Source organism: Ochotona princeps, chromosome X (genome assembly GCF_030435755.1).
Source record: "Ochotona princeps isolate mOchPri1 chromosome X, mOchPri1.hap1, whole genome shotgun sequence".
Taxonomy (NCBI): domain Eukaryota; kingdom Metazoa; phylum Chordata; class Mammalia; order Lagomorpha; family Ochotonidae; genus Ochotona; species Ochotona princeps.
In genome coordinates, this window is record NC_080865.1 from 37,460,424 (window position 1) to 37,488,404 (window position 27,981).

General features: G+C 41.7%; 1 protein-coding gene across 2 annotated transcripts; it reads left to right on the top strand.

Annotated features, from left to right (window-relative positions):
• Positions 1-1,512: 1,512 nt before the first annotated feature.
• Positions 1,513-26,850, top strand: ZC4H2 (zinc finger C4H2-type containing). Of its 2 annotated transcripts, XM_004595197.3 has the most exons (5): positions 1,513-1,764; positions 21,693-21,864; positions 23,151-23,323; positions 24,136-24,298; positions 25,432-26,850. In XM_004595197.3, exons 1-5 carry the CDS (start codon positions 1,712-1,714, stop codon positions 25,543-25,545), a joined length of 675 nt encoding a protein of 224 aa, XP_004595254.1. In that variant the 5' UTR covers positions 1,513-1,711; the 3' UTR covers positions 25,546-26,850. The 2 variants fall into 2 exon arrangements, with proteins under 2 accessions (XP_004595254.1, XP_004595255.2); XM_004595198.4 differs by lacking the exon at positions 24,136-24,298 and having other exon boundaries at positions 1,632-1,764.
• Positions 26,851-27,981: the final 1,131 nt, after the last annotated feature.

The window sequence follows — 27,981 nt, forward strand, 5'->3', positions numbered from 1 at the left end:
AGGTAAGCATTTTATAGGATGCGGATGATGGAAAAGAGACATTAGTTTTAAAACCTCAAAAGCCATTTCTTTTTTTAAGATTTATTTTTATTGGAAAGGCAGATATACAGAGAGGAGGAAAGAGAGAGGAAGATCTTCCATCTATTGATTTACTCCCCAAGTGGCCACAACGGCTGGAACTGAGGCAATCCGAAGCCAGGACCCCGGAGCCTCTTCCCACAAAATAGCAAGCCCTGTATTCAACACCATCAGGGGAAAGGTCACAGAGGGTTTTCATAACAAGGTCCATTTTTCAGATTAAAAAACTAAGGATCAGAAAAAAAGAGAGAGAGAGGCAAAGTCAGTGAGAGAGAGAGCTCTGAGTCACCTTTAATTGGGAGTGAGTCATAGTCCTTTTGTCCAAAGCTCAGCTCTCTGTGCCTGAATGTGCTCCCTGAATAATTATTTCTTATCTACTCTCATCTCCTCTAATTATTCTGCACTCTCCTTCAAGATTTACCTCCCTAAGACAGTCATCTCATTAGTTCCATACTTGAAAAATTGTTTTGCTTGGCACAGAGCAAGTACTTAATACATGGTGCATTGGAGAAGTGTACACCTGTAGGATTAATTCCAAACTCTAGCCTGACATTCAAGGTATTTCACATTCTGGTTCCAACTGACCTCTTTAGGAACATCTCTCATCTGTTGTTCTTATCTCCACCCCCAAATAAGAACTGTGTGCTTCAGAAACCTCGGGCCACTTGTTCTTTCTTCTTCTCTCCCTGTGTGTCACATTTTGTTCTGGAAAACCCATTCACTTCTATAGTCTGGCAAATTCTGTCATTTTTGAGACCTGTTTACATCTTCTCGGCTTGGATTACACTTGATCGATTCCTGACCCCTCACTATAATTAATGGGCTACTTTTCAGTTTCAGCTCCCGCACCCACCCCCTTGCTCAAATAAAAAAATTCGGTTTTATTCCATTTTTTTTTCTCATCCAGTGCCTCCCTCAATATCTCCTTCATTGACTACTAAATTCTGAGCTCAGTCACAGTAAAATAGATGCATACCTGGAAGGAAGGCGGTCCCCTCCTCCCCTCAGCCTCCGCCCACTGCTCATTTCCCTAAGCTTTTGTAGCGTCCAGTCCTCTTCCCCACCTCCACCCCAATTCCATTTGAATAGCAAAGCTGCTGTTCTCTAGCCAACAACAAAACACTCTACATCACATAAAGTAATTCCTTCGCAAGATTTCTCTCCCTGCCTCAAGGAGTTCAGTAACTAGTGGCTTCTGTTAACCTCCTGGGGGTGCATAACTGTGAGGGTCCTCAGAAGGGTGTGAATAGGTACGCAACTTGCCTCGCCAGTCGCCTTCAGGAATATTTTCCGTATTTTTGTTTTCCGCCCACGGGCCAGACGAACATCCCCATTCCCTTACACTCCTTAGAACCTTTGACATAATTATCTGTGACAAATTGATTTAAAGTGCAGCTGCAGGAAGAGAAACAGGCGTGTGCCGTTGGCCTTCTGGGAGTTGTAGTCCTGAAAGCCCCCGGGCTGCCTGGCTGGCCGTGGAGCTGCGGACTACAGCTCCCAGGCCTTCTCCAAGCCTCTATCACGCACAGCCTCAGAGCCCTCATCCCGGAGGAGGTGGTTACATTGTGTCTATTGTATCCCTTAGCTGGTGTATTTGTACATTTCTCTGGACGTGAAGTTGAGAGTGAAAAGCATGGCAGATGAGCAAGAAATTATGTGCAAGTTGGAAAGCATTAAAGAGATCAGGTAAGTGGTACTTTGCAGCGTCCTTCCCTGCCTCTGCCCCCGCCCCCCTCATCCCTCGCTGCGGGAAAAGGGCTGAGTTACCAATGAAAAGTATCTATTGTTGAGCTACTTGCGGAGGGGAGCTGCAAAGGGGCCCATTCACTAAAGAGTGCAGGTGACGTGAGGATTCGAGGGGGTCTGTGAACGATCGAAACAGATTGGAGAAGAAGGGAGGGGGCGAGAGAGAGAGGGACTGAGAGAAAAAGAAAGAGAGAAGGGGCGGGGACGGAAGGAGGTGAAGAGACCCCGAGGAGGTGAAAGAGATTACTTGACAGATGTGGCTGAAAAGCATAGATGAAGACGCAAGGCGTTGATCCCAAAACAGCTTTATTCATAATGAGGTGGAGGTCAAGATCAGTGTTCGTGGACACATTTCTTTCAAGTACTTATCAGGTCCAAGGTGTCTTTGACAATTTGCTCTTTAGGAACCCGTGTTCCCGCCCACCTCTTCTACCCCTGTTCTCTCGTCCAACTTCAGAGCCAGGGAGAGCTTTCTGAGGGCCAAGTCGTAGCGCGTCAGGGCTGTGGCCGTTGCCAGTGACTACGGGGCGGCGGCGCTGGGGTTCTTGTGGAGGAATCCTGGCCAGCGGGTGCTGGAAGGATGGCGCGCACTCTCCTTTCACCGCTTTCATCCTATCTTGAGCTCACAAGGCGGTTGGGAGTTTTGGGGACTAAGGATGCAGTTGTAGGACTGATGATGAAATCCCAACAGCTACTCTGAAGCACTGGATGTGACAAAAGCGGGAGTTGTCGGCATCCTTTTTGCTCCGTGAGCCACTTAACGCTAGTCGGTGATGATGTCCTTGCTCAGCACACAATAGCCCCTTCGGAGCTGACTGCGTGGGCCAGCACTAGGCCTTTCTCCACCTTCCCTTTTCTGCCTCAGTCCTGGTCCAATTCCCACTCATTCTTAGAGTGTCTTGCCTCACGCTGTCTCCGTAAAGTGTTTTCCAAGAATCTGGGGATAAAGTGTGGAGAGTATCATCTGTGTGCCTTTAAGAAACAAGATTGTCAGTCTGAGATTTAACCCTTAGGGTGCCTGTGGGAGACGTGTACCTGTTGCTGGTGGTCAAGCACCCTGTGTTTTTTTGAAGCCTGGTGTTTTGACTTTGTTGCACTCGTTTCATCAAGAATTCGCTGAACTTCCTACTCTTCCTTTGCAACTGAAAAGTGGTAATGCAGAAGTTTGATGACTTGTTCACAGCTTGAAAAGGCTACCTTTGACAGGATCCCAGTCAATCTATCTTGATCTCCCACCACGTCCCTTGGAAGGGCTGAGAAGGAAGGGTATACTTTAGATGATTTTTTTTTCTGCAAAATATCAGGACTGAGTGAAATGACTCAGTGCAGGATGATTCCAGTTGTCACAGTAACAGTGTACCTAATAAAAAACTTAGCCTTGTAAATGAAGAATCTACTTCTTTACTCACACTGGGCTTGTTGAGCACAAACTAATTTCAAAGCTCTTAGGTCATTTATTTACATATTTTAAATATGTATTTACTTTTATTGGAAAGGCAGATCAGATTTCACAGAGAAAAAGATACAGAAAAATCTTCCATCTGCTGGTTCGTTCCCCAAATGGTCACAAATGCTGGAGCAGAGCTGATCCGGAGCCAAGAGTTCTTCCGGGTCTCCCACGCGGGTACACGGTCCCACGACTTTGTGCCTTCCTCTATTACTTTCCCATACCACAAGCAGGGAGCTAGATGGGAATTAGAGCAGCCGGAACACAAACCGGCACCCATATGGGATCCCGGCACATACAAGGTGAGGATTTAGTTACTGAGCCATCACTCTGGGCTCTCTTGGATAATTTAATTTTTAATTCTCCCAGTGAAAATCTGTGGTAGTAATTATTACCTGTATTTTTACAGATAGCAACACTGAGGCTCAGAGAGCTTAGGCAAACTCTCCCTCATTACACAGCTAAGAAAGACGGAATGAGTGGTGAATATTCATTCTAGAAATAAATCTTAGTTTCTATTTTTTTTCCAGTTCTGGCTTGGCGCCAGCTTCTGAATAACACAGACCTTGAGTGGCAGCAGTGATGGGCTCCTGCCATGTGTTTGGGAGACACTCAAGCCAAGCACAGTCCCAAGCACTGTGGGCATTTGAGGGAGTGAACGAGCAGATGGGAAGACTTTCTTTCTCTATCTCTGCCTTTCACATACATGAATAAAATTTTTAAAAAGCAAAAATATATCCTACTATTCCGATGGCACATATATTACTTTGCCATTAATTGCCTTTACAAATACAGTCTGATTCACCATTGTTCACAGTTTTCAACTGCTCTAAATTGTCATTATTGTTATTCTAAATGCCTTAAATTATGAGCAAAGCAGTTTCTGTTGAAAAATAATATTTTCCAAGGTAAAGCAATAATATTAAGGTGTTATCATCTAACTGTGTAATGAGGTCAAGCTAAGAGCCTTACACATACCCAGACACAGGTCCAGAATAGACTCATTTATGCTCACCACTCACACATGACGGTGATGGAATTTGTAGTGGCAAAAGCTTCAGGAATGTATCTGTCAGCACAGACCATTGCTGCTCCTTCTTGTGACTACATATTCAGCACTGTCTTTCCTCCAAACCAACTCCAAAACCATGCTGCAGACCTCAGCCTGCAAATCCCACACTGGTTGATTTTGCTTATGCATTCTTGGGGCTTTCAGATCATGGTCAAAAAGCAAGTGGATAGAGCAAAAGGAATAAGAAGGGAGTTAGGAAAGAGAGAAAGCATGGGCATAGTAATGAGGCTGAGAAAATCAATGCTGTCATTATACTGTGAACCAGAATACTTTTGAAGCTCCCTATGGACATTCCAATATTTTCTTAACATGCGCATGCCAGCCATATGCACATACTGCACACTTATGTCCCAATGTAAATCATATCCTTATAAAATGATCTTCTCTTCCTTAAAAAAGAAAACAAAAACATTTTGAAAGTAGATAATATGATATTAAATAGATTGTTCCAGCTGTAATATTCTACTGTAAGTCCTCTCTTTTTCTGTCTGTTTGCATTTTCCTGGACAAATATTTGTATCCTACATTTTCAAATATTATCTCCCAAGTCTCTAATTTACTGCTTACAAAGGCTTAGCCATATACTTTGCAAACCTATGGAGCTTGTCTACCTAGATGCTCTGCAGATACAACTCAGCTGGGGAAGTCAATTGTTGTCTTTCCCCACTACAGTTGAGCTTGTCCCCTAAACTTCTGGTTTAATATCAAGGTACCTCAGATTTATACCTGAAAGTCAATGTTGACTCCTCTTTTACTTTTATAACTCATCTCCGAACTCTTACCAAATCCTACTATCTCTAGCTTCACCATCCTACTCAAAGCTCCCTCCATACTGCCATATTTCAGGCATTCATTATGATTAGTTTGGACATTTACATAGTTGTATCCCCCTCCATCTGTTGAATTACTTTGCTGTTTTCAATATCTCCTCTATCTTCAGCAAGATCTACACTAGGCATTATTAGTATTCTTTGAACACCTTCATTAATTGCCCATCACCAATGTCAGTCTTTTTGAAATAGGCCAATGATACCTTATTAATTTCTAAAAAATTTTTGTTTATTGCTAGTAGCCTTTTCACAAAATTTTTGAAAAAAATTAAGGGAATTACCAACATTCATCTCATAAAAAGTGGCTAGTATACTTTGAAGAAGTTTAATTTTTATTTTAGATCTGTGTGTGTATGTATCAGGTCATGATATATTTGATTCTCAGGCAATTTCTTGCTGTGTATTTGTTGCATACACATGTAGCTGTCATTGTTACCACATTATTCGTGACCTTTCCCCACAAAATGTAATCCAGATCCACTCCTGTGATTTTATTTGCTACCTCTCCTTCTCATTTACCTTATTTTTCTTGGCCATATAGTAGCTCCTCACCATTTTTTGTATTTTCATTCCTTTAGGCCTTTGTTTATGCAGAACCTCCTGCTTGAATGTTCTTCCTTATTCCAAGCCTATTAATTAATAAATAAAAATAACATCCTTCATTAGCATTCAATTCTTTCCTAATTCCTGGCACTTACACACTGTCAATAAATGTTAACTGGATGAAAGAAAATCCTCTCCACTCTCTGTGAAGTCTTTCCTTCTCTGAGGACAATGATTTTGTAATCAGTTCCTTGGAATTACCACCTATTTGTATTCAGATTTTTTTTCATTCCATGTGTAATTGTTGAGTTCCTCTTATCAATGATGTGTTCTAATATATGATGTGGAAGTTGAATACAGAAAGATGGTAAAGGGCCAATCTCTAGAAGGCTCTGATACATGTAATGTTACTGATTTCAAAACACTTGATGCATAAGTCTACATTTGGAAGACTGAGAATGAGATGAATGATTTAATATTACCTCAAGTTACCTCATTGCTAGACAGAATATAGAAGACTGGATATTAACATACTTCACATTCTACCTATATATGTCAATGAATAGACTTGTTAAAAATCTGTTCCCTCTAATTAAGCCTTTGGACAAATAATTTCTCAGGCCAAGGAATAGCAAGATTTTAGAATTTTGGTTCAGAGGGTTTCAGGTTTAGATTTAATGCTGAGTGCAGTAGGAAGCCATTATAGGACATTTAAGTTGTAAAATTATGTTGAGTTGTAATACTGTAATAATACGGTGTTATTGTATACTAAAGGCACAATATTGTAATATAGATCTGTTGAAGTTACCCATTTGCAAAACTGAAGTTTTAGTCACAGCATATAGCAGTTCTATATTGTCTCATTTCCCCAAATCCTGACAATCACAATTCTACTCTTTGCTACTATAAACTTAACTACTTCAGATATCTCCTGTAAGTGAAGCTTTTGTCCTTCTTTGTGAGTAGCTTATTTTATATACCATGATTATCCATGTTGTCATATTGTGGGATTTCCTTTCTTTTCATGTGTAATGTTTTTTATTTGGAAAGCAAAGTGAGAGAGAGAGAGAGAGAGAGAAAGAGAGAAAGAGAGAGATGTTTCAACTACTAACTCACTCCCCAGATGGCTGCATAGGCAGTGTAGTCAGGATGAAGTCAGAAGCCTGGAACTCCGTGTGGATCTCTAAAATGGATGGGCATTGTTTATTGCCTTCCAAAGCACCTGAGCTGGAGCTGGATAAGAAATAGAAAAGTTGGGATGTGAGCTCGTGCTCAAAACTGGGATGTTGACATTGCAGGTGATTGCTTAATCAACTGTTCCACAAGCTGGCCCTAATTGCTTTCATTTTTATGGGTGAATAGTATTCCATTGCACAAAATAGCACATTTTCTTTATCCAGTCATCCACTGAGGGGCATTTAAGATGTTTTCTATATCTGATATGTTACAGTGAACATGGGAGTACTGATGTCTCTTAGAGATATTGGATTTAATTCTGTTAGTAAATATCCAGAAATGGGATTGGTAGATTATATGATAGTTCCACTTTAGCCTTACACATAATAATTATACATATTTGTGGGATATAATGTTATGATTTTATACATTTATTCAATATGTAATGACATAACCAGGGTAATTAACACATCTAAGCTCAAAAATTAGTTACTTTTGGTAGTCAGGACAAATTCCTTTCTTCAAGCTATTTTTAAATACACAATAATTATTATTGTTTATTATCATCCTGTTGTTTGATAACATTCTACAATTTATCACATCTACTTAACTTCAGCTTTGCACCTACTAGCTCAACTCTCCCCACCACCACTTTCCCCAGCTGGTAAATATTGCTTGGCTTTTTACTAAATGACCTTCAATGGATTGATGTATAAGGAAGACTGTGATATATATACACAAGGGAATACTATTCAGTCATATAAGAGATGAAATCCCATTATTTCCAACAATGAGGATGTACCCAGAGGATTTTCTATTAAGTAAAATAAACCAGACACAGAAAAACAAATACCATTTAATGTCATTTGTACATGGGATGCTTTAAAGTTTTTTGAAATTTATATTATTTTCCATAGAATTTGTCCCATTTCCATAGCATTCAAGGAATTCCTTATATATTTTGGAAATTGAGCCCTTATTAAAGATATTAATTGCAATTATTTTACTCTTTCCTCAGATTGTCTTTTTACTTGGTTGTTTTTCTTTATTGTATAGACGTATTTTATTTTTATGTAATCTTCCATGTCACTTTTGGTCTTATTGCCTGTCCTTTGCATCCTTTAAATCATATTCATGGGGCCCAGCGGCGTGGCCTAGTGGCTAAAGTCCTCGCCCTGAACGCGCCAGGATCCCATATGGGCGCGGGTTCTAATCCCGGCAGCTCCACTTCCTATCCAGCTCCCTGCTTGTGGCCTGGGAAAGCAGTTGAGGACGGCCCAAAGCCTTGGGTTCCTGCACCCGCGTGGGAGACCTGGAGGAAGTTCCAGATTGCTGGATTTGAATTGGCGCAGCACCGGCCGTTGCGCTCACTTGGGGAGTGAATCATCGGATGGAAGATCTTCCTCTCTGTCTCTCCTCCTCTATGTGTATCCGCCTTTCCAATAAAAATAAATAAATCTTTAAAAAAAACATATTCATGAAAGCATTACCAACACCAAAGTCATGAAGAATTTCTCGTTTCCTTCCACGAGTTTAGAAGATTTAGACCTTGTGTTAGTCCTTAATGCCCACTGAGTTTATTTCTATTTCATTAAGATAAATGCCAGATTTATTTTTTGTATATGGATATTCATTTTTTCCCCAAGGTATTTGTTGAAGACTGTTCTTTACTTTGCAGTATATTCGTTTTACCCTTGTTCAAGATTGTTTGATTGCGTGTGAGTGGATTCATTTCTGAGTTCTCTAACCTTTCCCAGTGGCTCACACATATACAAGGCACCTTCAAATAGAGTAAGGGAAATTGCAATATTTTAAATCCATTTTTCTGCAAATATTTGAAGCTCCATCCTATGTCTGTCTTTAGGCAAGTACCGTATTACAATGACTGCTATGATCACATGTAATTTTAAAATATTATAAAATCAACAACTCTGGTGCTTTCAGCTTTCTTTTTTTTTCCTCATTTGTTTTGGCTATTTGGGATCCTTTGTGGTGACATCATGACTTTTAGAACTCATTTTTTTTTCTATTTCTGTAAAATAAATTGTTAGGATTTTGGTAAGGATTGCATTAAATCTGAAGATCACTTTCTGTTGTTTAGTTAAGTTTTCCATTCCATGTACATGTCTTTGCATTTTTGTGCCCTCTTTAATTTCTTTCATCATTAGTTTATTCCTAAACATTCTATTATTTTCAACTTAGCCCAAAGTATTTCATTCTTTTTGTGTTTTATTTTTGAAGATTTATTTATTTTTGTTTGAAAGGCAGATTTACAGAGAGAAGGAGAGACAAAGAGAGAGATTCCTTGCATCCACTGGTTCTGCAGTAGGCCAGATGTCTGCAATGGGCCAGGGCTGAGCTGATCTGAAACCAGGAACCAGGAGCCTCCTTGGGTTTTCCTGTGTGCGTACAGAGGCCCAAGTACTTGAGCCATCATTTGCTGCTTTCTCGGGTTATAATCAGGGAACTGGATCAAAGTGGAGCTACTGGGACACAAATCATTGCCCGTGTTGGATGCTGACGTTGCAGGCATCAGATTAACTTGCTATATATATCATCATGTCAACCCCTAAGTATTACGTATTTTACTCATTTTTGGTGCTATTGTGGATGTGTTGTTTTACAATTTCCTTTTCATATGTTTTTTTGTGTTATTGTTGTTGTTGCTGTTGCTATATGATTTGACACAATATATTTTGCTTGCTGCTTTTGTATGTATCCTTCTAACATCACTAAATATCTTTGTTAGTTTTTACAGGTTTTTGTTTGTTTTGGATTGAATCTTCCAGATTTTCTTCTTGTAAAATAAGGTCACCTGAAAATGGGCATATTTTTACCTGTTACTTCCCTATTTTGATAGTGTTGTTCTGTGTTGCCGAATTTCACTGGCTAGGACATACAGTAATACATTAAATAAAAATGAGCATCCTTGCCATATTCATGTTTTCCCAGTCTTTTATAATTATATGTGAATCAGCTGTGAGCTTTGCATGTGTGACTTTTATTATGTTAAGATAGTTTCCTTCTATTCCTAGGTACATTCTGCTACAAGTTTGCAGTTCAGTATAACAGTCAATACCTTCCCGTTGCTCCAGTTTTCTGAATGCAAACACGGATACAGGGGCCCAAAAGTACTGCTAGTAGGATTGTGAACTGATGTTGCCATCCTCTTAAGCGAATTGACACTCATTACTCACAATAAGAATACACATTACCTCTGTCCCTGAAATTCCACTTCTGATATACATCCTTATGCCCAAGTTACTGAGATAAGTACAAGGCTGTTCACTTAAGTTTTACTTTAGTGATGTGGAGATGGAAGCAAAGTGAGAGTCTATCCCACAGAGAAGCAAAAGATAAAATATGGACAATGGCTACATATAGAAGCAATGGGTTGTGCTATGTGAAAATTATACTTTAGAATTAGACTTATATCATTTATATGTACATATATATAAAATTTGATATCAGAATCTTCAAAAATTAACGAAAAATGCATATTGTGAAAACTGTGTAAATTTCAAGAGATTTTGCACCAAATTTTCAGTTCTATTTTCCACAAAGTTCTTTAAGTAGCAATATTATATATTACATATATATCATATATAATACATAAATGCTACATATATATGCATGTGTGTGTTTCTGCTCAATGTGTCATAGGAAAATGCCACAAAATACCACAGAGTGGGTGACTTAAACAACAGACATTTATTTTCTCACAGTTCTGGAGGCTATAAGTCCATCATAAAGGTTATAGAAGTTTCAATGTTTTTGTGAGTTTTCTTCTTGACTTATGGATAGCTGTAGTCTCACAGTGCTTCACCAGGCTTTTCCTCTGTGTGCATGCAGAGAGAATGAGCTTTAGATTTTCCTTTCTTGTAATGACACCAGTCCTACCAGATTAGGGTCCTGCTATATGATTTCACATGTCCCAATCTCCTGTCTAAAGACCCTCAGCATGTGTGGGGATTTAAAAAATTTCATGAGTTATCCGTGGATTTTAAAATTTTATAGCTAAATTTACCTGTCAATGAAGTTTTCTGTAAATTTCTTTAAAATACCCTTATATGTAGGGGTGATACAATTTAGTCTCTAACAATCTTTCTTGTCCCTAAAATGGTTATTATGGCATAACAAGTGAAACTGTTCCTTGGGATGCCTGCATCACACATTGGCTTGCTGGTTCAAATCTTGGCTATTCTTTTAATCCACGTTGTGATAATGGACTTGGGAATTTAGCAGATGACAGTACATGCATATGCTTCCATTGAGTTCAGGGCTCTTGGCTTCTGCTTCTCACCTCCCTGTCTTATGCAGGAATTTGGAGAAGGAATCAGAAGATGGGTGGTGCATATTTGTCTCTGTTTTTTTTATGATGAAAGCCATAAGCTGTGAATGAAAGGAATCATTCATTCATGAAAGGAATCATTCATGTGGCAAGGAAAAGTAGAATAGCTAAAACAATTTTGGCGAAAGTAAAAAAAATAAAGTGGCAGGAATAACACTCTTGATTTCAATACTTCTTATATTGTTGTAATTATTAAGAATGTGCAGTTTTGGTGAAGGAAAAGGTTCATAGTCCAATGGAAGAAAAATTAGAATCCCAAAACTTACTATGGCAGCATACCAAAGTAATTTTGACAGAGGTGCAAAGAAAATGCAGTGAAGGTGGATAGTCTCTGCAACAAGTACTGCAGGAGTCATTAGACAGGAAAAAAGAAAAACAAAAAAACTCAGCTTAAATTTTATATCTTTTACAGAAATGAACTCACTCTCAAGTGAAAATATAAATGTAACTAAGACTTTTAGTAGATGACATAGAAAACTCACAGAACATAGAACTTATCATATAAAGCATGCTCTCTTAAAGAAAATTCAAGAAACTAGACTTGACAAAAAAAAAATGTGAGTACTCAGCTAAAGGCCTTGTTATGAGAACGAAAAGGAAAGCTACCAAGGAAGAAAAAATGTTTTCAAACCAAATATCTGACAAAGTACTCACACCTGGACTATAGAAAAAAAATTTAAAAATAAAAATGGGCCAAAAACATAAACAGTTTATGGAAAGGATATATAGGTGGAAATTTGTACATGGAAAAGTATTCAACATTGCTAGCTATCCAGAAAAAAATAAATTAATATCACTTTGAGGTAGCACTATGTATCTAGCATGACAGCTGAAATATAATGTTTGGCCAAGAGGAGGAACTGGGTCACTCATACACTGTTGATAACCATACAAAATGGTACAGCCATTGTGACACAGTTGGCAGTATCTTGAAAAAGCACCCTGGCCATTACCTGGCAATTGTACTCCTGATCATTTAGCTAAAGAAATGAAATTTGTTTTAGGTTTATTTCTTTTTATTGGAAATGAAGATTTACAGACAGAAGGAGAGAGACAAAGATCTTGATTATTCACTCCGTCTTATGATTTGCTCCTCAAATAGCTGCAATGGCTGGAGCTAAGCCAATCCAAAGCCAAGAGTCAGGTGCCTCTTCTGGGTCTCCCATGTGGGTGCCAGGACCCAAGGCTTTGTACCATTCTCCAGCATTATCCCAGTCCATAGCAGGGTGCTGGTTGGGAAGAGGAGCAGCCAGGACACAAACCAGAGCCTATATGAAATCCCGGATGTTTGGAGGGGAGGTGGTAGGTTAGCCAATTGGAGGTAGAAGATTAGCCAATTGAGTCATTGTGTCAGGCCAAACACATGTAAATTTATGGCTATAATAAAACATACATGGATATTCATAGCACCTTTATGCACAATTGCCTAAAACTGGTGTGAGCTCATTCTTTTTTTTTAAAATATATGTTGTTTATTGATTACATTGAATTATGCGACACAGTTTCATAGGCAGTGGGATTCGCCCCACCCCTCCCCAAACCCCCTAACCAGCCCCCATGGTGGGTTCCTCCACTCCGTTGCATTACCACAGTTCAAATTCAGTTGAGATGCTTTCATTGGAAGCATCTACCAGGCATTAAGTCCAGCATCTTACTATCCAGATAAATTCATCAGTTCCTTGGGGAGACTATCTCTGGTCTGAAGGTAGAGCTGGTAGAGTGGTTTTGACATTTCAACAGATCTGAATTGCTGCCACTCTGACCACTCCAAGCATGATGCGGTTGTTGGAGAATCCACTGATTGACATAGTCCATTATAGAGTCTCCGTTTGCCCAGCACTTACATGGCCAACACCTAGCTGAGGTGCTTGATTGACCTGCTCTGTCCTCTGTCAACTGATGGTTAGTGTTCTGAGTCTGAAAGCTCGACTGGGGAAATCCCCATAGAGCCTTTCTCCGAGATGTTCCCAGACCAAACTCCTGCATGTACCGGCAAGAACCGGGCCCGGCACAGTCCATCAGCTGGTGGTTGCAGTTGCTGGGCTGGTTCTGTTTCCATCCCTGTCTTCCACTGGAACCAATGGGTGTTTGCAGTCCAGCCTGGTTCTGCCCAGCAAATACTCGGCCCTCACATAAACCAGTGGGAGTTGCAGTACAGTTGGAGCAACCCACAATAACCCCAACCAGACCCGCCCCCTACCCTGGTTTGCCAGTATGTGTGGCAGACTAGTCCAGTCTATCCCACATCCCCTTCTGCTCTCATACATGTCAATGGGTATTAAAACTTTGTTCCATCTAACCAGCTCCACTATGCAGCCCACACAGATGCTGTTGGGTGTCTCTCTGTCTAGCCACCCCAGCCCCTGTCCTAGTTTTTGTGCGCTCCCGTGGAAGTGGTAACCCAAGAGGGAAGAGCCCACTATTTCCCTCCCAGACCACTCCCACTTCCGGATTATGCACTGTCCAGGTAGTTCTGTGGTTTGACTTGACAGAATTAGACCCCAGTGCCAGCTTCTGCCAGCTGATGCTGTGACTAAGCCCAAACAACCCTCACCCATTCTAATTTTGTTTGCACCCGCAGGAATAATCAGCCCAGCCTGGTTTTTCCCTAATCTGGTGCATATGAGGCACACAGGTGTTGTAGCCCTGCCTGGTCTGGTCTACCCCCATCCCAGCTCATGCTCTCCATTGGGAGTAGCTGTCCAGCAAGAGCACCACCCCTTATTCCCCTGCCGACTCTGCCCGCTCCCTTCCTGGTTCTCACGTGCTGGTTGGGTGCTGCAGTCACATCTGGCACAGGCAACCTCACATTGGCATTCCGTGTTGTGCACTAGTTTTTCTTGCCACCGAATCTGGCTCGACCCACACTCTGTTCTGGCATTCGGATTTGCCAGTGGATGACGAGAACTGATTCAGCCGGGTCTGCCCCCGACCCATGCCAAATGTATGCCAGTGGGACACTTTCCATGGCCTGTTCTGGGCTGTCACATCCTATCATGTTTCTTGCACTAACCTGCAGGGTCTGTGTCCTGCCAGAGGAGTTGCCTGGGCTGCTCCATCAGAACCTCTCCCAATGCCAGATTTTGCGTATATCAAGGGGTCCATGAGCTAGCACTACTCAGTTCACCTCCTGTCCTAGCAGGAACAGTGGCTTTCCTGACTGGCCTTCAACCCAAACTGGTTCTTGCTGTTGAATGTTTCAGCCCAGCCATGACTCGTCCATACCCACATATGGCTCACACATGGCTCAGTAGGGGTTTAGACCTTGCCTAGTCCATCCCTACCCTGGTCCTCCAGGACACCAGAGAGTGTTGGAGTCTAGCCCGGCTTGGGGCATCCAGTCCCAGTCCACACTTGTGCCAAGGGAGACTACAACCGTTTCCTGATCAGAACACAGCCCCCATTCCAGGCCATGCGCCCCTTGGTGGGAACCTCAACCCAGCTAGGGTGTCCCCTTAGCTCCCCAACTGGGCCTGTTCCCAGCTCTAGATCACGCACATGCCAGTGGTTGCTCTGACTCAACTTGGCTCAGCCCCTCATCTGTCCTGACCTCTGCCTTAGACACTGTGGCTTAGTGTTCCTGGCTCATGCAGACCAGTAGGTGCAAGAGCCTAGCTTGGCATGACCTGTGCTCCTCCTGGTTTTTAGTTTCGCTTGTAGGTTAAGGTTTGCTCAGTCCTGCCCAGCACATCCCATTCCATTACCAATTCACACATTGACCAGCTATTGGAGCTACTTTGCCCTGCTTGTCCGACCCCCAGGTCTGGACCACATGTTCACCAACGGGAGCTATTTCTCGCCAAGGGAGTTTCCCAAGATCCTCCACTTAATCCACTCCCAGACCCAGTTCTCATACATGCCATTGGGTTTAGGCCAGTGCCCGGCGTAGTCTGGCCTTCCAATTGGCCTTGTATGAGCTGGTGAACATTACAGCCCGGCCCACCCCACACCCTATTCAGGACGCACATTTGAGTGCTGCTGCCTTGAACAGTCCAAACTGTTGTCGGTTCCTTTACTTGTGATTGATGGCAGGCTCCTTGGTCACACCTAGCTTAGTCCATCACCACCACCCCAACTCTTAAGCTAACCAGTGTAGCTAGAATTTCCACACATCCCTCACAGAATCTACCCTCAGGTATGGTTCTCGAGTGCTAGTTAATGTCATGGCCCTGCTTAGGGTGACCCTTCTCCTGTTCCATCATCATGTCAGGTAACAGGATATGATTCTGCTGGACAAATCTGGAGCCATAGCTTTTGCATGGACTGGTATTTGGTGGTCAGCATTGTTCAGTGATTACAAGTTTTTTAAAGGAAGAGTTACTGTCATTGGGAATCTTTACGATTGATTCACGTTCTAGAAGCTCAGTGGGTTCAAGCTTGAGCTACCTAAGCAGCGATTCAAAGAACCAAAACCCCAGAGGGCCCAGCCGGGCAGCCAGCAGGAGGAGCCTGGCACCAAATGGTGCACTGGCCGCCCGGGGACAGCTCACCACATGCATGTGGTGGCTGGCGTCTGGGATCCAGGCATGAGATGCCCTGTCCTGAGACCCACCTACAACATTATTTCAGTGTTCTTTTTCATCATAGGCTTAATTCTCAATCAAACAAACAATTAAATACGTTAAAGTAGGAAGATCACCAACCTGGTGAAGTACAGACAAGATCTATAAACATTAATGAAGTTTCAGTGTGTCAGTTTTACTCATTCCGATTACATTTTTGAAACTGTGTATATTAGCTACCACAAATCAAAGAACAACATGTGATATTTATCTTTGGGTGACTGGTGTATTACACTAAGCATTTGGTCATAATACATCCTTTATTTTCTGCACCAAGGATCAACTGCTTCCACTGGCCCCATCTTCCTATACTGCTGCTGAAAAGTAACAGTATCACTATCAAAATGCCTGCAATGACATTGCTGTCTTTCTGCTATAACATGAGCAAGGCACCCCCAAGAAAAACTGACTTTAAAAATAGAGGCAATTTCTGAAACCCATCTTCATAACCCTCTTTTCCTTCCCATAAACATGGCTCTTGGCCCTTCTGCCCTTTAGTCAGGTTTTTGCTATTTCTTACAACAGTGGGCAATTGACAAAGGATCCAAAACAGCTTGGGTAGACATTGCTCTGCTCTGTATACTCAAAGAATGATGCTGCCACCTTGGTAAAGACAGCCCTTCTCCCCATAGAGAACAAATGCCTCAGATGATTTCAAAAAATCTCTATGCTTTTGATTTACCTTGTCTACATGGCACCCAGCAGGTGAGTCTTTGGATCATGTTTATTTAATCTAGGGCTATAATGTCTTCTACCTGACAACACGGATTTCATAAACAGAACTAAGTATGGAGGGAAGAATTAAAAAAAAAAAAAAGGTGCAATTACAGCTAGCTCTGCACTATGCTGATTTTTTCTTTTTTTTTTTTTTAAGATTTATTTATTGGGGGCCCAACGGGGTAGTCTAGTGGCTAAATAAAGTCCTTGCCTTGCACATGCCCACATGGGATTCCGGTAAGTGCAAGGTGAGAACTTTAGCCACTAGGCTACCCCGTTGGGCCCACACTATGCTGATTTACACTTAGTGTCAATGGGAGAGAACTTTGACCCCTGACTTTATTTACTGAGCATTACTTCCATCTTAACTGAATTGATGTACAATTAGAAAGGCTTTGCTTAGCTCCACGAAATGCCATTAGTTACATTGATATTATGAGGTAGTTTATTGGTTATTATTTTAATCTTATTAATGTGTAATAAACCTGGCTACTCATGATGATGTATGTATATACATTTGCATATTGCACCCATGCATGTGTATACATACACACACACACACACTATTCTTGCCATATGTTGTTTGAAAGTCCAAACCACAGTGGTGAAGGTGATAGCCCTGGTTTAAGAGTTGGGCAGAGAGGGGAGGGAAGGGCACTATTATTTCTTGGCTGCCCACTCTGTGCCACATACTTTGCTTGGGAATGTCACATGTCTTAACTCATTTAATATTCACCTGTAAAGTAGGTGCTATTATTATTTCTGGGTCATGGATAAGGGAATCAAGGTTGAGAGAAGTGGAGTAAGACGATCATGTAATGCCATTTCCCTGCCATTTAAAAATCTAAACCTTTTTGCTTGAGGATAAAAGTTCTAAATCATTCAGTTTCCAAACTGATCAGGTTCTAGATCCTACAAACCTCCCTAGTTTAATCTAGGCCCTTCTTCCTCTTGCAATCGCTGCTCCCTCCACACTGATCTTTGTTCAGTTCCTTTAATGTGGCATATTTTCATGCAATGGGACCATTGCTCATGCTGCACTCTCTGTCTAGGTGTCTGCTTAGATGTCATGTTCACGTGGGAGCTTCTTGTAACTGCTCCCTTGACAGTTTCCTTAAGACTGTGTTACTGCCATTTGTTGTGTTCTTCCATCTCACTCTGCATCCTATGAGTTCGCAGGCTCAGAGTATGTTTTTCTCATTAAATGAAGTTTCCTGTCCATATCCTGTTCTGTTCTGTGTTCTGTCTGTAGCGCCTGCCTGACAAATGATAAGTGCTCAATAAATGTTGGTAAAAGAAGTATACATTTATGCGCGAAATCTAGCATTTGGAGGGGTTCTGATGGAGCAGCCCAGGCAACTCCTCTGGCAGGACACAGACCCTGCAGGTTAGCGCAAGAAGCATGGAAGGAAACAGCCAGGAGGTCATGGAAAGTGTCCCACTGGCATACATTTGGCATGGGTCGGGGGCAGACCCGGCTGAATCAGTTCTCGTCATCCACTGGCAAATCCGAATGCCAGAACAGAGTGTGGGTCGAGCCAGATTCAGTGGCAAGAAAAACTAGTGCACAACACGGAATGCCAATGTGAGGTTGCCTGTGCCAGATGTGACTGCAGCACCCAACCAGCACGTGAGAACCAGGAAGGGAGCGGGCAGAGTCGGCAGGGGAATAAGGGGTGGTGCTCTTGCTGGACAGCTACTCCCAATGGAGAGCATGAGCTGGGATGGGGGTAGACCAGACCAGGCAGGGCTACAACACCTGTGTGCCTCATGTGAACTAGATTAGGGAAAAACCAGGCTGGGCTGATTATTCCTGCGGGTGCAAACAAAATTAGAATGGGTGAGGGTTGTTTGGGCTTAGTCACAGCATCAGCTGGCAGAAGCTGGCACTGGGGTCTAATTCTGTCAAGTCAAACCACAGAACTACCTGGACAGTGCATAATCCGGAAGTGGGAGTGGTCTGGGAGGGAAATAGTGGGCTCTTCCCTCTTGGGTTACCACTTCCACGGGAGCGCACAAAAACTAGGACAGGGGCTGGGGTGGCTAGACAGAGAGACACCCAACAGCATCTGTGTGGGCTGCATAGTGGAGCTGGTTAGATGGGACAAGGTTTTAATACCCATTGACATGTATGAGAGCAGAAGGGGATGTGGGACAGACTGGACTAGTCTGCCACACATACTAGCAAACCAGGGTAGGGGGCGGGTCTGGTTGGGGTTATTGTGGGTTGCTCCAACTGTACTGCAACTCCCACTGGTTTATGCGAGGGCCGAGTATTTGCTGGGCAGAACCAGGCTGGACTGCAAACACCCATTGGTTCCAGTGGAAGACAGGGATGGAAACAGAACCAACCCAGCAACTGCAACCACCAGCTGATGGGGGCGATGGACTGTGCCAGGCCCTGTATTTGCTAGTACATACAAGAATCTGGTCTGGGAACATCTCAGACAAAGTTTCTTTGGGGATCTCCCCAATCGAGCTTTCGGACTCAGAACGCTAACCATCAAATGACAAAACAAATCAATCAAGCACCTCATCTATATGTTGGCAGTGAAAAACTGGGCAAACGGAGACTCTATAATGGACTATGTCAATCAGTGGATTCTCCAACGACCGCATCATGCTTGGAGTGGTGAGAGTGGCAGCAATTCAGATCTGTTGAACTATCAAAACCACCCTGCCAGCTCTACCTTCAGACCAGAGATAGTCTCCCCAAGAAACTGATGAACTTATCTGGATAGTAAGATGCTGGACTTTGTGCCTGGTAGATGCTTGCAATGAAAGCATCTCAACTGAATTTGAACTGTGGTAATGCAACGGAGTGGAGGAATCTACCATAGGTGTGTGGGGGGTGGGGGGGTGGGGGGAATCCCACTGCCTATGAAACTGTGTCGCATAATGCAATGTAATCAATAAACAAAAAAAAAGGAAGTATACTTTTGTGCCTGGTGTCATAGCCTAGTGGCTAAAGTCCTCGCCTTACACACACTGTGATCCTATATGGGCACCGGGATTGGAACCCATCCAGCTCCCTGCTTGTGACCTGGAAAAGCAGTGGAGAATGGCCCAAAGCCTTGGGACCCTGTACTCACGTAGGAGACCCAGAAGAAGCTCCTGGCTCCTGGCTTCAGATTAGCTCAGCATCGGTTATTGTGGACACTTGGGGAGTGAATCAGCAGATGAAAGATCTTCCTCTCTGTCTCTCCTTCTCTCTGTATATCTGACTTTCCAATAAAAATAAATAAATCTTTTTAAAAAGTGTATATTAGAGCTCTCTGTAATTGATTGCTTAGTAGGTGCTCAGTAAATATAATAAAAATATACATATAGTTGTTATTATTGTTGCCCAAGAGCTGCCAAAACAAACAAAACGTGTTCTTGGCCCAACACTGTCCCAATAGGCAATCTAACTTAGGATGAGACAGTAAATCATTTTGAATCTCAGGTTTCCATCTGTGGGAGGATAGGCAAAGTTCAGATTGTTTTGTATGTAGCTTAGAAAGGAAGTTGAAGTCTGAATGAGAGAAGATCCAAATAAATAAATCAATAAATGATCAAGTCAAAACAATGTCATCTCTTGGCAGGACCATCGACCAGGTGTACCAAGAGCTTCCGTCAATGGATTTATACTCCTCAGTCTGGCAACCCCAGTCAAAAACAGTATGGCATGAAAGTTAATGACATGTAGTGTTATTAACTTTGGTGTTAGTCCAGAATGCAAATATCAATACCCAAATTCCCAAATATATGATCCCAGGAAAATTTCTGTACTACACTTCAATTAGCTTCTCTCACATTGGATAATATCCATCCTTTTACCCTTTTATAAGGTAAAACAGCATAACAGGTAAAGAATCTTTTTTAATATAGAGGAAGATAATCCTCCCACCATGCTAATAGTTTTTTTTTCCCCTGTGGTTCGGTGTCATTGAGTGCTCCTTCTTAAAGCAGCAGCCACAGTAATTCTGAGAAAGGAGGCAGAAACAGGCATGTGTCAGAGGCCACAGTCAGCTGTGGAGCTGCAGTACCTGTGTGATAGATTGAGGGAAATGGGGAAGGCCACAGGCTGAGGCAGAAGGAAATGCCAAGTGGAAGTAAATGGCTAATGACTAGATAGGTCCTAAGTTCCAGAAGTTATGGAGCAACTGGGAGGATACAATGGGGTTAGAGGAACCTCCATCCAAAATGTTGTGCTTCTGTACCATAGCCAGGCTTCAAAGTGCCAGTTCTTTTTCTCATTTAGTCAAATGCATGCATGTTTTGAAATTGTAGTCTTAGTGTGTGCTCTTTTTCATTGAGTGCCTCACCCACATTTTCCATGCCAGAAAACCTCGCCAAATATTCTATTTTTTGGACAGTCTAAAAAATATATCTCTTTATAGTAACTTCCTGCTGTTTTAACCTACTTTCTTAGAATAAATTTCTAGAATATTGTGGTAGGGGTTGCTAAGCCAGAGAGTATATAGTTTGGATTTAACAAGCAGGAGCAGATCTTTGCTTATCTACACAAGAGAAGTGTCCCACAATAATTTCCTTTTATTTCCTCTTTAGGAATTAATAAGTAGACTCTCTAATTTTGTGCTTTGCACAGTAAAAGCAATAAGTCACATGACTGATTAAAGTGAAAATTTCATTGAAATTAAATAAAGCTCAAAATTAATTTCCTCAATGCATTAACTGCATCTTAATTGCTCAATAGTTACATTTTCCTATTGGTTCATGTAAAGCAGAGATACAAAACATTTTCTTGGCTACAAAAAGTTTTTTGGACAGTACTCCTCTAGAACTTTTAGGAGGTCAATGTTGGCATCTTGAGTGGGGGAGCTCTTTGTGGCAGAGGATATTGCTGTGCATCAAAAGCATGTTCTGCCTTGAATTACTCTAAGAGTTAAAATTTGCTGCACATTTGCAAATGTCCTATGAGGGGGAAAAATTAACCTTATTTGAAAGCCATGGAACTTTCATCTTCGAAGAAAGCATCTAACATTTTGGAAATTAGTTCAGGCTGTTTTTGTCTGAAAACAGGAGGCTTGGGAAGATGACTTAAAAAGAAAGTCCTGTCTCAGGGCCTAACTCTTGTACTCCAGTTTCTAGTTTCATTTTTCTCCATTCTCTAGTTGGTTTGTTTCCTGCTTTTTTTTTTTTTTTTTTTTTTTTTTTTGAATTGCAGGAACAAAACTTTGCAGATGGAGAAGATCAAGGCCCGTCTGAAGGCTGAGTTTGAGGCACTGGAATCAGAGGAAAGACATCTGAAGGAATACAAACAAGAGATGGATCTCCTGCTACAAGAGAAGATGGCCCATGTAGAAGAACTCCGTCTGATCCATGCTGACATCAATGTGGTATGTGGCTGATTACCTGGAGCCCACCTCTGGGCTCTTTGAGGAAGAGTAAGTGCTTTAATTTTGAGCAAAGTAAGTGCTCTGCCTTTTCCTTGAGACATGGCTGTGGTCAACCTGTTGGAGCTAGCATCAGGCTGTGGTAAAGTGGAATATATAGTTTCTGAGATCCAGCCCTGGCTTGTTGCTGACTTACTATGTATAACCAGGTATCCCCCCTTTTGCCAGGTTCTTACTTTCCTTCTCTTCACTAGATGAGGGACTTGGTAACCTATAAGGGCTCTTTTGGTTCTGATGTGTTCTCATTTTGGGATTCTAAGAGTAGAAGCGTAGCTTTCGGAGAAAAAATAAAAGCAAAATGAGCAACTGCTGATGGGGTATAAGCTTAAATGCAAAAGAGCTTCTAATGAGGTCAAATAAATAATCTCTCCCTGCAGAGCTTCGTCATTAAAGACCCTCCTAACAAATTCTTGGGATACAGGGAATTAACTGTTTGCCAAGGCTTCCTTCTTTTGTAGTTATCTAAGCAGGATCTGAATGGCTACCTGACTGGGCTATTGTATTGATTCCTTCACCAGGAAGGATATTGGAGAAACTGATCTGTAAGGTACTTTCCAACCCTTAAAGCCTATGACAAAGGGAAGTATTTTTTAAATTTACTATTGAAGTTTCTGTTCTTGAGAAAGCCATTTGTGTGGCAATGCCCATTTCCTGATATTATCAGGCTTAATATGAAAGAAATATGAATGGAATTTGGGCAGTTGACACTTGAGATTTTTTTATCAGAGATCACAGATTTCTGAACTTCAAGAGGAATTAGCCACTTTGCTGTCATCTTGCCAATGAAATGGATAAAAACGGCTGAGAATCTAGGCCACTATATCCCAAAGAGGTGTTTCCCTGGGGAAGTCCCTTATTCTCTCTGACCCTCTGTTCTCTGACCTGTAAAATGGTGATGTGGTATGCTAGCCATTTCATTTTTTAATATTCTACATTTGAACATTACTATTTACTAAGCTTTTGCTCTGTTAGCAACTATCCAGAGTCTTTTATATCTATTGAATAATTGAGTATTTACTAGGAATGTACAATGTAGGCATTACTACTACCTCCATCATACAGATGAAGAAATCAAGGTTTTATCAGAGTCACATAAGAAGAACTTGACAGATTACGAACATGGACATAGATTGATTTGGCTCTGGAGCCTGTGCCATTATTCGCTCAGTAGTAGAGCTTCTCTGAGAACCTGGGAATCTTTTCTTTGTCCATCTCACTTTATTTTCTAGATGGAGAACACTATCAAGCAGTCTGAAAATGACCTAAATAAGCTCCTGGAGTCTACCCGGCGGCTGCATGATGAGTATAAGCCACTGAAGGAGCATGTGGATGCTCTTCGAATGACTCTGGGCCTGCAGAGGCTGCCTGACTTGTGCGAAGAGGAAGAGAAGCTCTCCTTGGAGTAAGCTGACTGCCCCTTGGCCTTAGAACATACCCCCCCAACACACACATATGCATATGTATACATACGTAAACCCTGAACAGCCTGAATACCAGGATATTTCGTGCTATGTAAGGCCCATCAGTGACTGACCTATTTCATGATCCTGGCCACATCTTTGTGCTTGGCTGTTAAACCCGCACAAGGATGATTAGACTAGAATTGCCAGATGACTTTTAAAAGCCTTTGGGTGATTTTGGAAATATAACATTATGGCTGTGACTCTTGTGAGGTCAACTCACTTTGGAGAAGGTTTCCAGACACTTTTGTAAACACGGAAGTCTGAGCTTTCATGATCCCCAAGGAAAAGACTGAGATTTCATCTTAAGACCAATAGTTAAGAATGAGGCTCAAAGAAGCAAGAGTTTAGCTGAATAAAAGCGAAGGTTTCCCAAAAGCAGAGCAGGTTGTATATGGAAGCTATGACTCATTACTTCTAGAGGTATGTCAACATATGCCTGAGGATACTTAATCAGGAGTACTTCAAAAGAGCATGAAATGAATGAAATGAATGAATGTCCTTTGAGGACCTTGCTAGCCCTGAGATTTCTTGATCTTCTGGGTCTGTCAGAGTCAACAAGTAGGAAGAAATACCTTGCCAAACTGTCAATGGGCCTGGCAGCAAGGGAGAAGAGCCTTGTTGGGGAGGGTTCGGGGACTTCCCAAAGTGAGCCGTAGCTCAAACCATGGTTCTGTGGCATGTGACTCTTTAAGAAGGGCAAGGTTCTCCTTGCTTTCAGAATAATCTCCCCAATATCTCTCGTTTTCCAAAGTTACTTTGAGAAGCAGAAAGCAGAGTGGCAGACAGAACCTCAGGAGCCCCCCATCCCCGAGTCCCTGGCCGCTGCAGCTGCTGCCGCCCAACAACTCCAAGTGGCTAGGAAGCAGGACACTCGGCAGACAGCTACCTTCAGGCAGCAGCCCCCACCTATGAAGGTGAGTGTACTGGGTTCCCCCACCTATGAAAGTAAGTGTACTGCATAGGAGTCATTTAGGAAGCAAAGTATCTTCCCATGGAATGGGTCTGTGGGAGACTGGGTCTCAGGGTCTTGACCCTATTTACTTTCAATCTTCCTTAAACAATCTTTGCTTGTGACATAGGTGAAGGGAAGACCATATATGCTGCTTTGGACTAATTTGTTTGAATCTTGCATTCTCAGAGTGGCGCAAATTATAGGGAGATTGATGAACCCTCTGAAGTATAATTTCTGAAAGTTAGAAACATGACTCTTAACAAATTTCGGTGGGTGTGTGATATAAATAGGAAAACAACAGAATTACAAAGTGGATCCCAAGAGTATTTGAGGAACAGATATGGTTAGGAAAGCAAGGAAATGTTGAAAAAAATTTGCAAAGTGTGATACATACCTGGGTTATATCCTATAGAGCAATATAACTGCAATCTTCATGATAACCATTTTTTATTAACAGAATTAAATTGCACCTCTGTTGGGTAAAAAATAAATACAAAAATCAAAATGCGATATAACATCGCAGAATTTTGGCCCTGATCAACACTGATTAGTCAAAGGGACTTCTCAGGTAGGGTTAGCAAACTACAGCCTGAAGGCCAAGTCTGACTTGCTGGCCATTTTTCTTTAAAGTTATGTTGGTACATATTTATACAAGTTTGTTCATACATTGTGCATAGCTTCTTTCATATAATAGTTAAATTTGAGTATATGTGACAAAGACCATGTGGCATAAAAGCCTTGACCTTTACAGAAAAAATTTCCTTTTACCCCTGCCTTAGAAAATAAAATAATTCTTTGACAAACCTCATAAGGAATGTTCCAGTACAGATATGAGTGGATATATAATTCTCATTTTGTATTATTTCCAAGTTTTTCATATGTTTTCTCAAAGACTCCTTTCTGATTTGGGATTGTGTTTTTCACTTCATCTTCTGTGGTCTCCAGGAGTACTGTTCCTACTTAGACCTTATTTGTTATTCATTGTTCCCTCATGATGGGAAATCATAACTTTCTGGGGCCTTTGAGATCAGAAGTCGGAGCCATAGCCTAAAAGAATCTTATCACTAATGCTCTTTGTCCTGTGCCCTCCACCAGGCCTGCTTGTCATGTCACCAGCAAATTCACCGGAACGCACCTATATGCCCTCTGTGCAAAGCCAAGAGTCGATCTCGAAACCCCAAAAAGCCAAAGCGGAAGCAGGATGAATGAAGAGAGGGACAACATGTGGAGCTGTGTTGATCAGAACCCCTCCCTCTGGCCAGTTATTGATGTCCTGATGTGAAATAACTTGTTCCCAACCCCACCAAGTCTCCTATTTAATGTGATAGAAGCACAACTCTTCTCTCACTTTGCTGTTATTTCTTTCTGCTCTTGGGTTTTCTAGTTTAGGAGGAAATGTGGTTCAGGTGCTAATAATGGTGTGTCTGATGATCCTTTCTGTCTTGTCCACATTTCCACCTCTGCCACTGGTTGGAGCTGAAGGAAGGGCAAAAGTCCTCAATGGAATTCTCTGTCTCCTGTGCCTGGGGCCTAGAGCCTGAGGAACTGTAGGATTGAGGGCTGGGAGAGGCCATCTCCCTGTACTTTTGCCTTAGACTCTGAAGAGACAGTCTTCTTGCTGGACTTTCAACAGGTAGGGTGCATATCTTTCACTTTTAGGCTCATCTCATCCTTAAGGTCTAGAGGTAGCTTGTACCAACCTTCCTTTTCATATTCATTTGGGAGATCTGGCTGTCATTCTATAGTTCCCCCCACCACATCTCCTGGGCGGACTAAATTTCTTGGAGATCCAAAATTTTGTAGCTCTTTACTTTAAACCTTTAATTTTTGCACACCTGTAGTCAGAGCTCCCCATGGTAAAATCAGGAAACCAGACCCACTGTACAAGTACTGCCTAACTCACTGCCTAAGTCACTATGGAGGAGGACTCTGCTGATGGACTGCCTTAGGCTGAGAGGAGCACTAGACAAGCATTTGTTTTGGCTTTTGATGTGCACCTCCCCAATGATGTATCAAAGGAGAGGAGTGGATTTACATTCAAGTGCCAATTTCACTTTACCTGTGCAAGGTAAAGGGTACCCATCCCATCTCTCTCTCTCTCTCTCTCTCTCTCTCCGTCCCTCCCTCTCTCTCTCTCTCTGTCCCTCCCTCACTCCCTGCCTCTTTCTTTCTGTCGCTTATGGGTCTGCCCTCTTCTGTAAGGCAGCCTCAGCTCAGGACAACTGCTGGCCATTTCATTCCTGTGGATTGTGCAGATGGTCTTCCCTCCTAAAACAAAAGGACCCCATAATTCTCTTCTCCCTCAAAGCTTTGTCTCCTTGTCATGTCACTCTTTAACTTAAAGGATGGGGATGGAGACTGATAACTGGAAAAGTATTAGCTCCAGGTCTCAACCCCTGGATGGAGGAGGGGGTATTTTTCCTTCCTTTCTTAGCTGTAGTTTTAAGTTGCCACAGTGTCTGTGTGTTTATAAAATAAAATGTTCCTCTGCTCTTTGATAATAAGAGCAATAAATCTCTACAAATTCTTTTAAATAAACATTTGTTCACTGGAGTAAATGCTGACTGAGTGCTTACTGTGTAGCAGATAATATGAAAGATGTATAATTCCATCTACCATTCAGGGTAACACTTTTATACTCTTACTCCATCTTGCAAATCAAAAAAAAACTAGGCAGCACAGTGCAAAAATTTACTCAGTTTTTATAAATATCTTCCAATTATTCAACACGTATTTTTGTCAGATCTCTATGCACTTTATATAAATGATTATATTTGATTTTCACCACAACCCTTACAAACTAAGTATTTTTATTGCAGTTTTCCAAAAAAATAGGAACCTGAACATTGCAGGCATTTACTTATACAGAGTGAAACAGCTAATAATAAGAATTTTGAGTTTTGAAGTCAGATTTGTCTGATTGCAGGACACATTTATTTTCCATGAACAATTTTTTTTGTTTTAACTTTTGTCCTTTTTGGAATGACTTGAATAGTGGGGATGGTTAAAATAATTCTGGACCTGAAAGGAGCAACTAATGATATCCCGTAACTAATGTGAGGATGTAAAGGTCCGCTGCCCTGTATGGATATAATACAGAAGTGTCCTAGCTTCAAAGCTCCCAATATGGTAAACTGAGGCTGCCATCAACACTACATGGCAGGTCAACAATCTTTCTGTTCAATCCTAATCCTTTCCTGAATCCTTTATTTTTACCACCCATCTGTTCGCTTCCTTTGTGTTAATCCCAAGGGATATTTAATGAATATCTTGTATACCAAGTTGTCTTAGTGCCTCTCAAGAAACCCAATAGATGACAAAAACCTCTCTGTGTGCCTCAGTCATCTGTAATGGGAGATGGGGAAAATAATAGCAACCTTCAAAGAGGTTGTTGTGAGCAATTCTAGGCACACAGAAAGAAATAAGTGTTGGTCTCCTTCTCTGCCCAGTACCTCTGAGATTAAGACGATGGGATGACCCTTCAGAGGAAAAATGATTCATCTTGCCTGACATTGCATCATCACCCCAGATTTGCTTTTTGAATTTTCCAGGCTCACTTTGGGCAAAGGGAGATATACCCTAACCTGTATAAATCTCAGTATATCACCATAAAGCATAGGGCATTTTTTTCTGCATCATTGGCAC

Excerpts from the sequence above, each read along its gene's own strand:
- ZC4H2 (XM_004595197.3), top strand. The coding sequence starts at position 1,712 with ATGGCAGATGAGCAAGAAATTATGTGCAAGTTGGAAAGCATTAAAGAG. Across the intron at positions 1,765-21,692 it reads GAAAGCATTAAAGAGATCAG|GAACAAAACTTTGCAGATGG; the intron begins GTAAGTGGTACT and ends TTTGAATTGCAG. Across the intron at positions 24,299-25,431 it reads AGCAGCCCCCACCTATGAAG|GCCTGCTTGTCATGTCACCA; the intron begins GTGAGTGTACTG and ends GCCCTCCACCAG.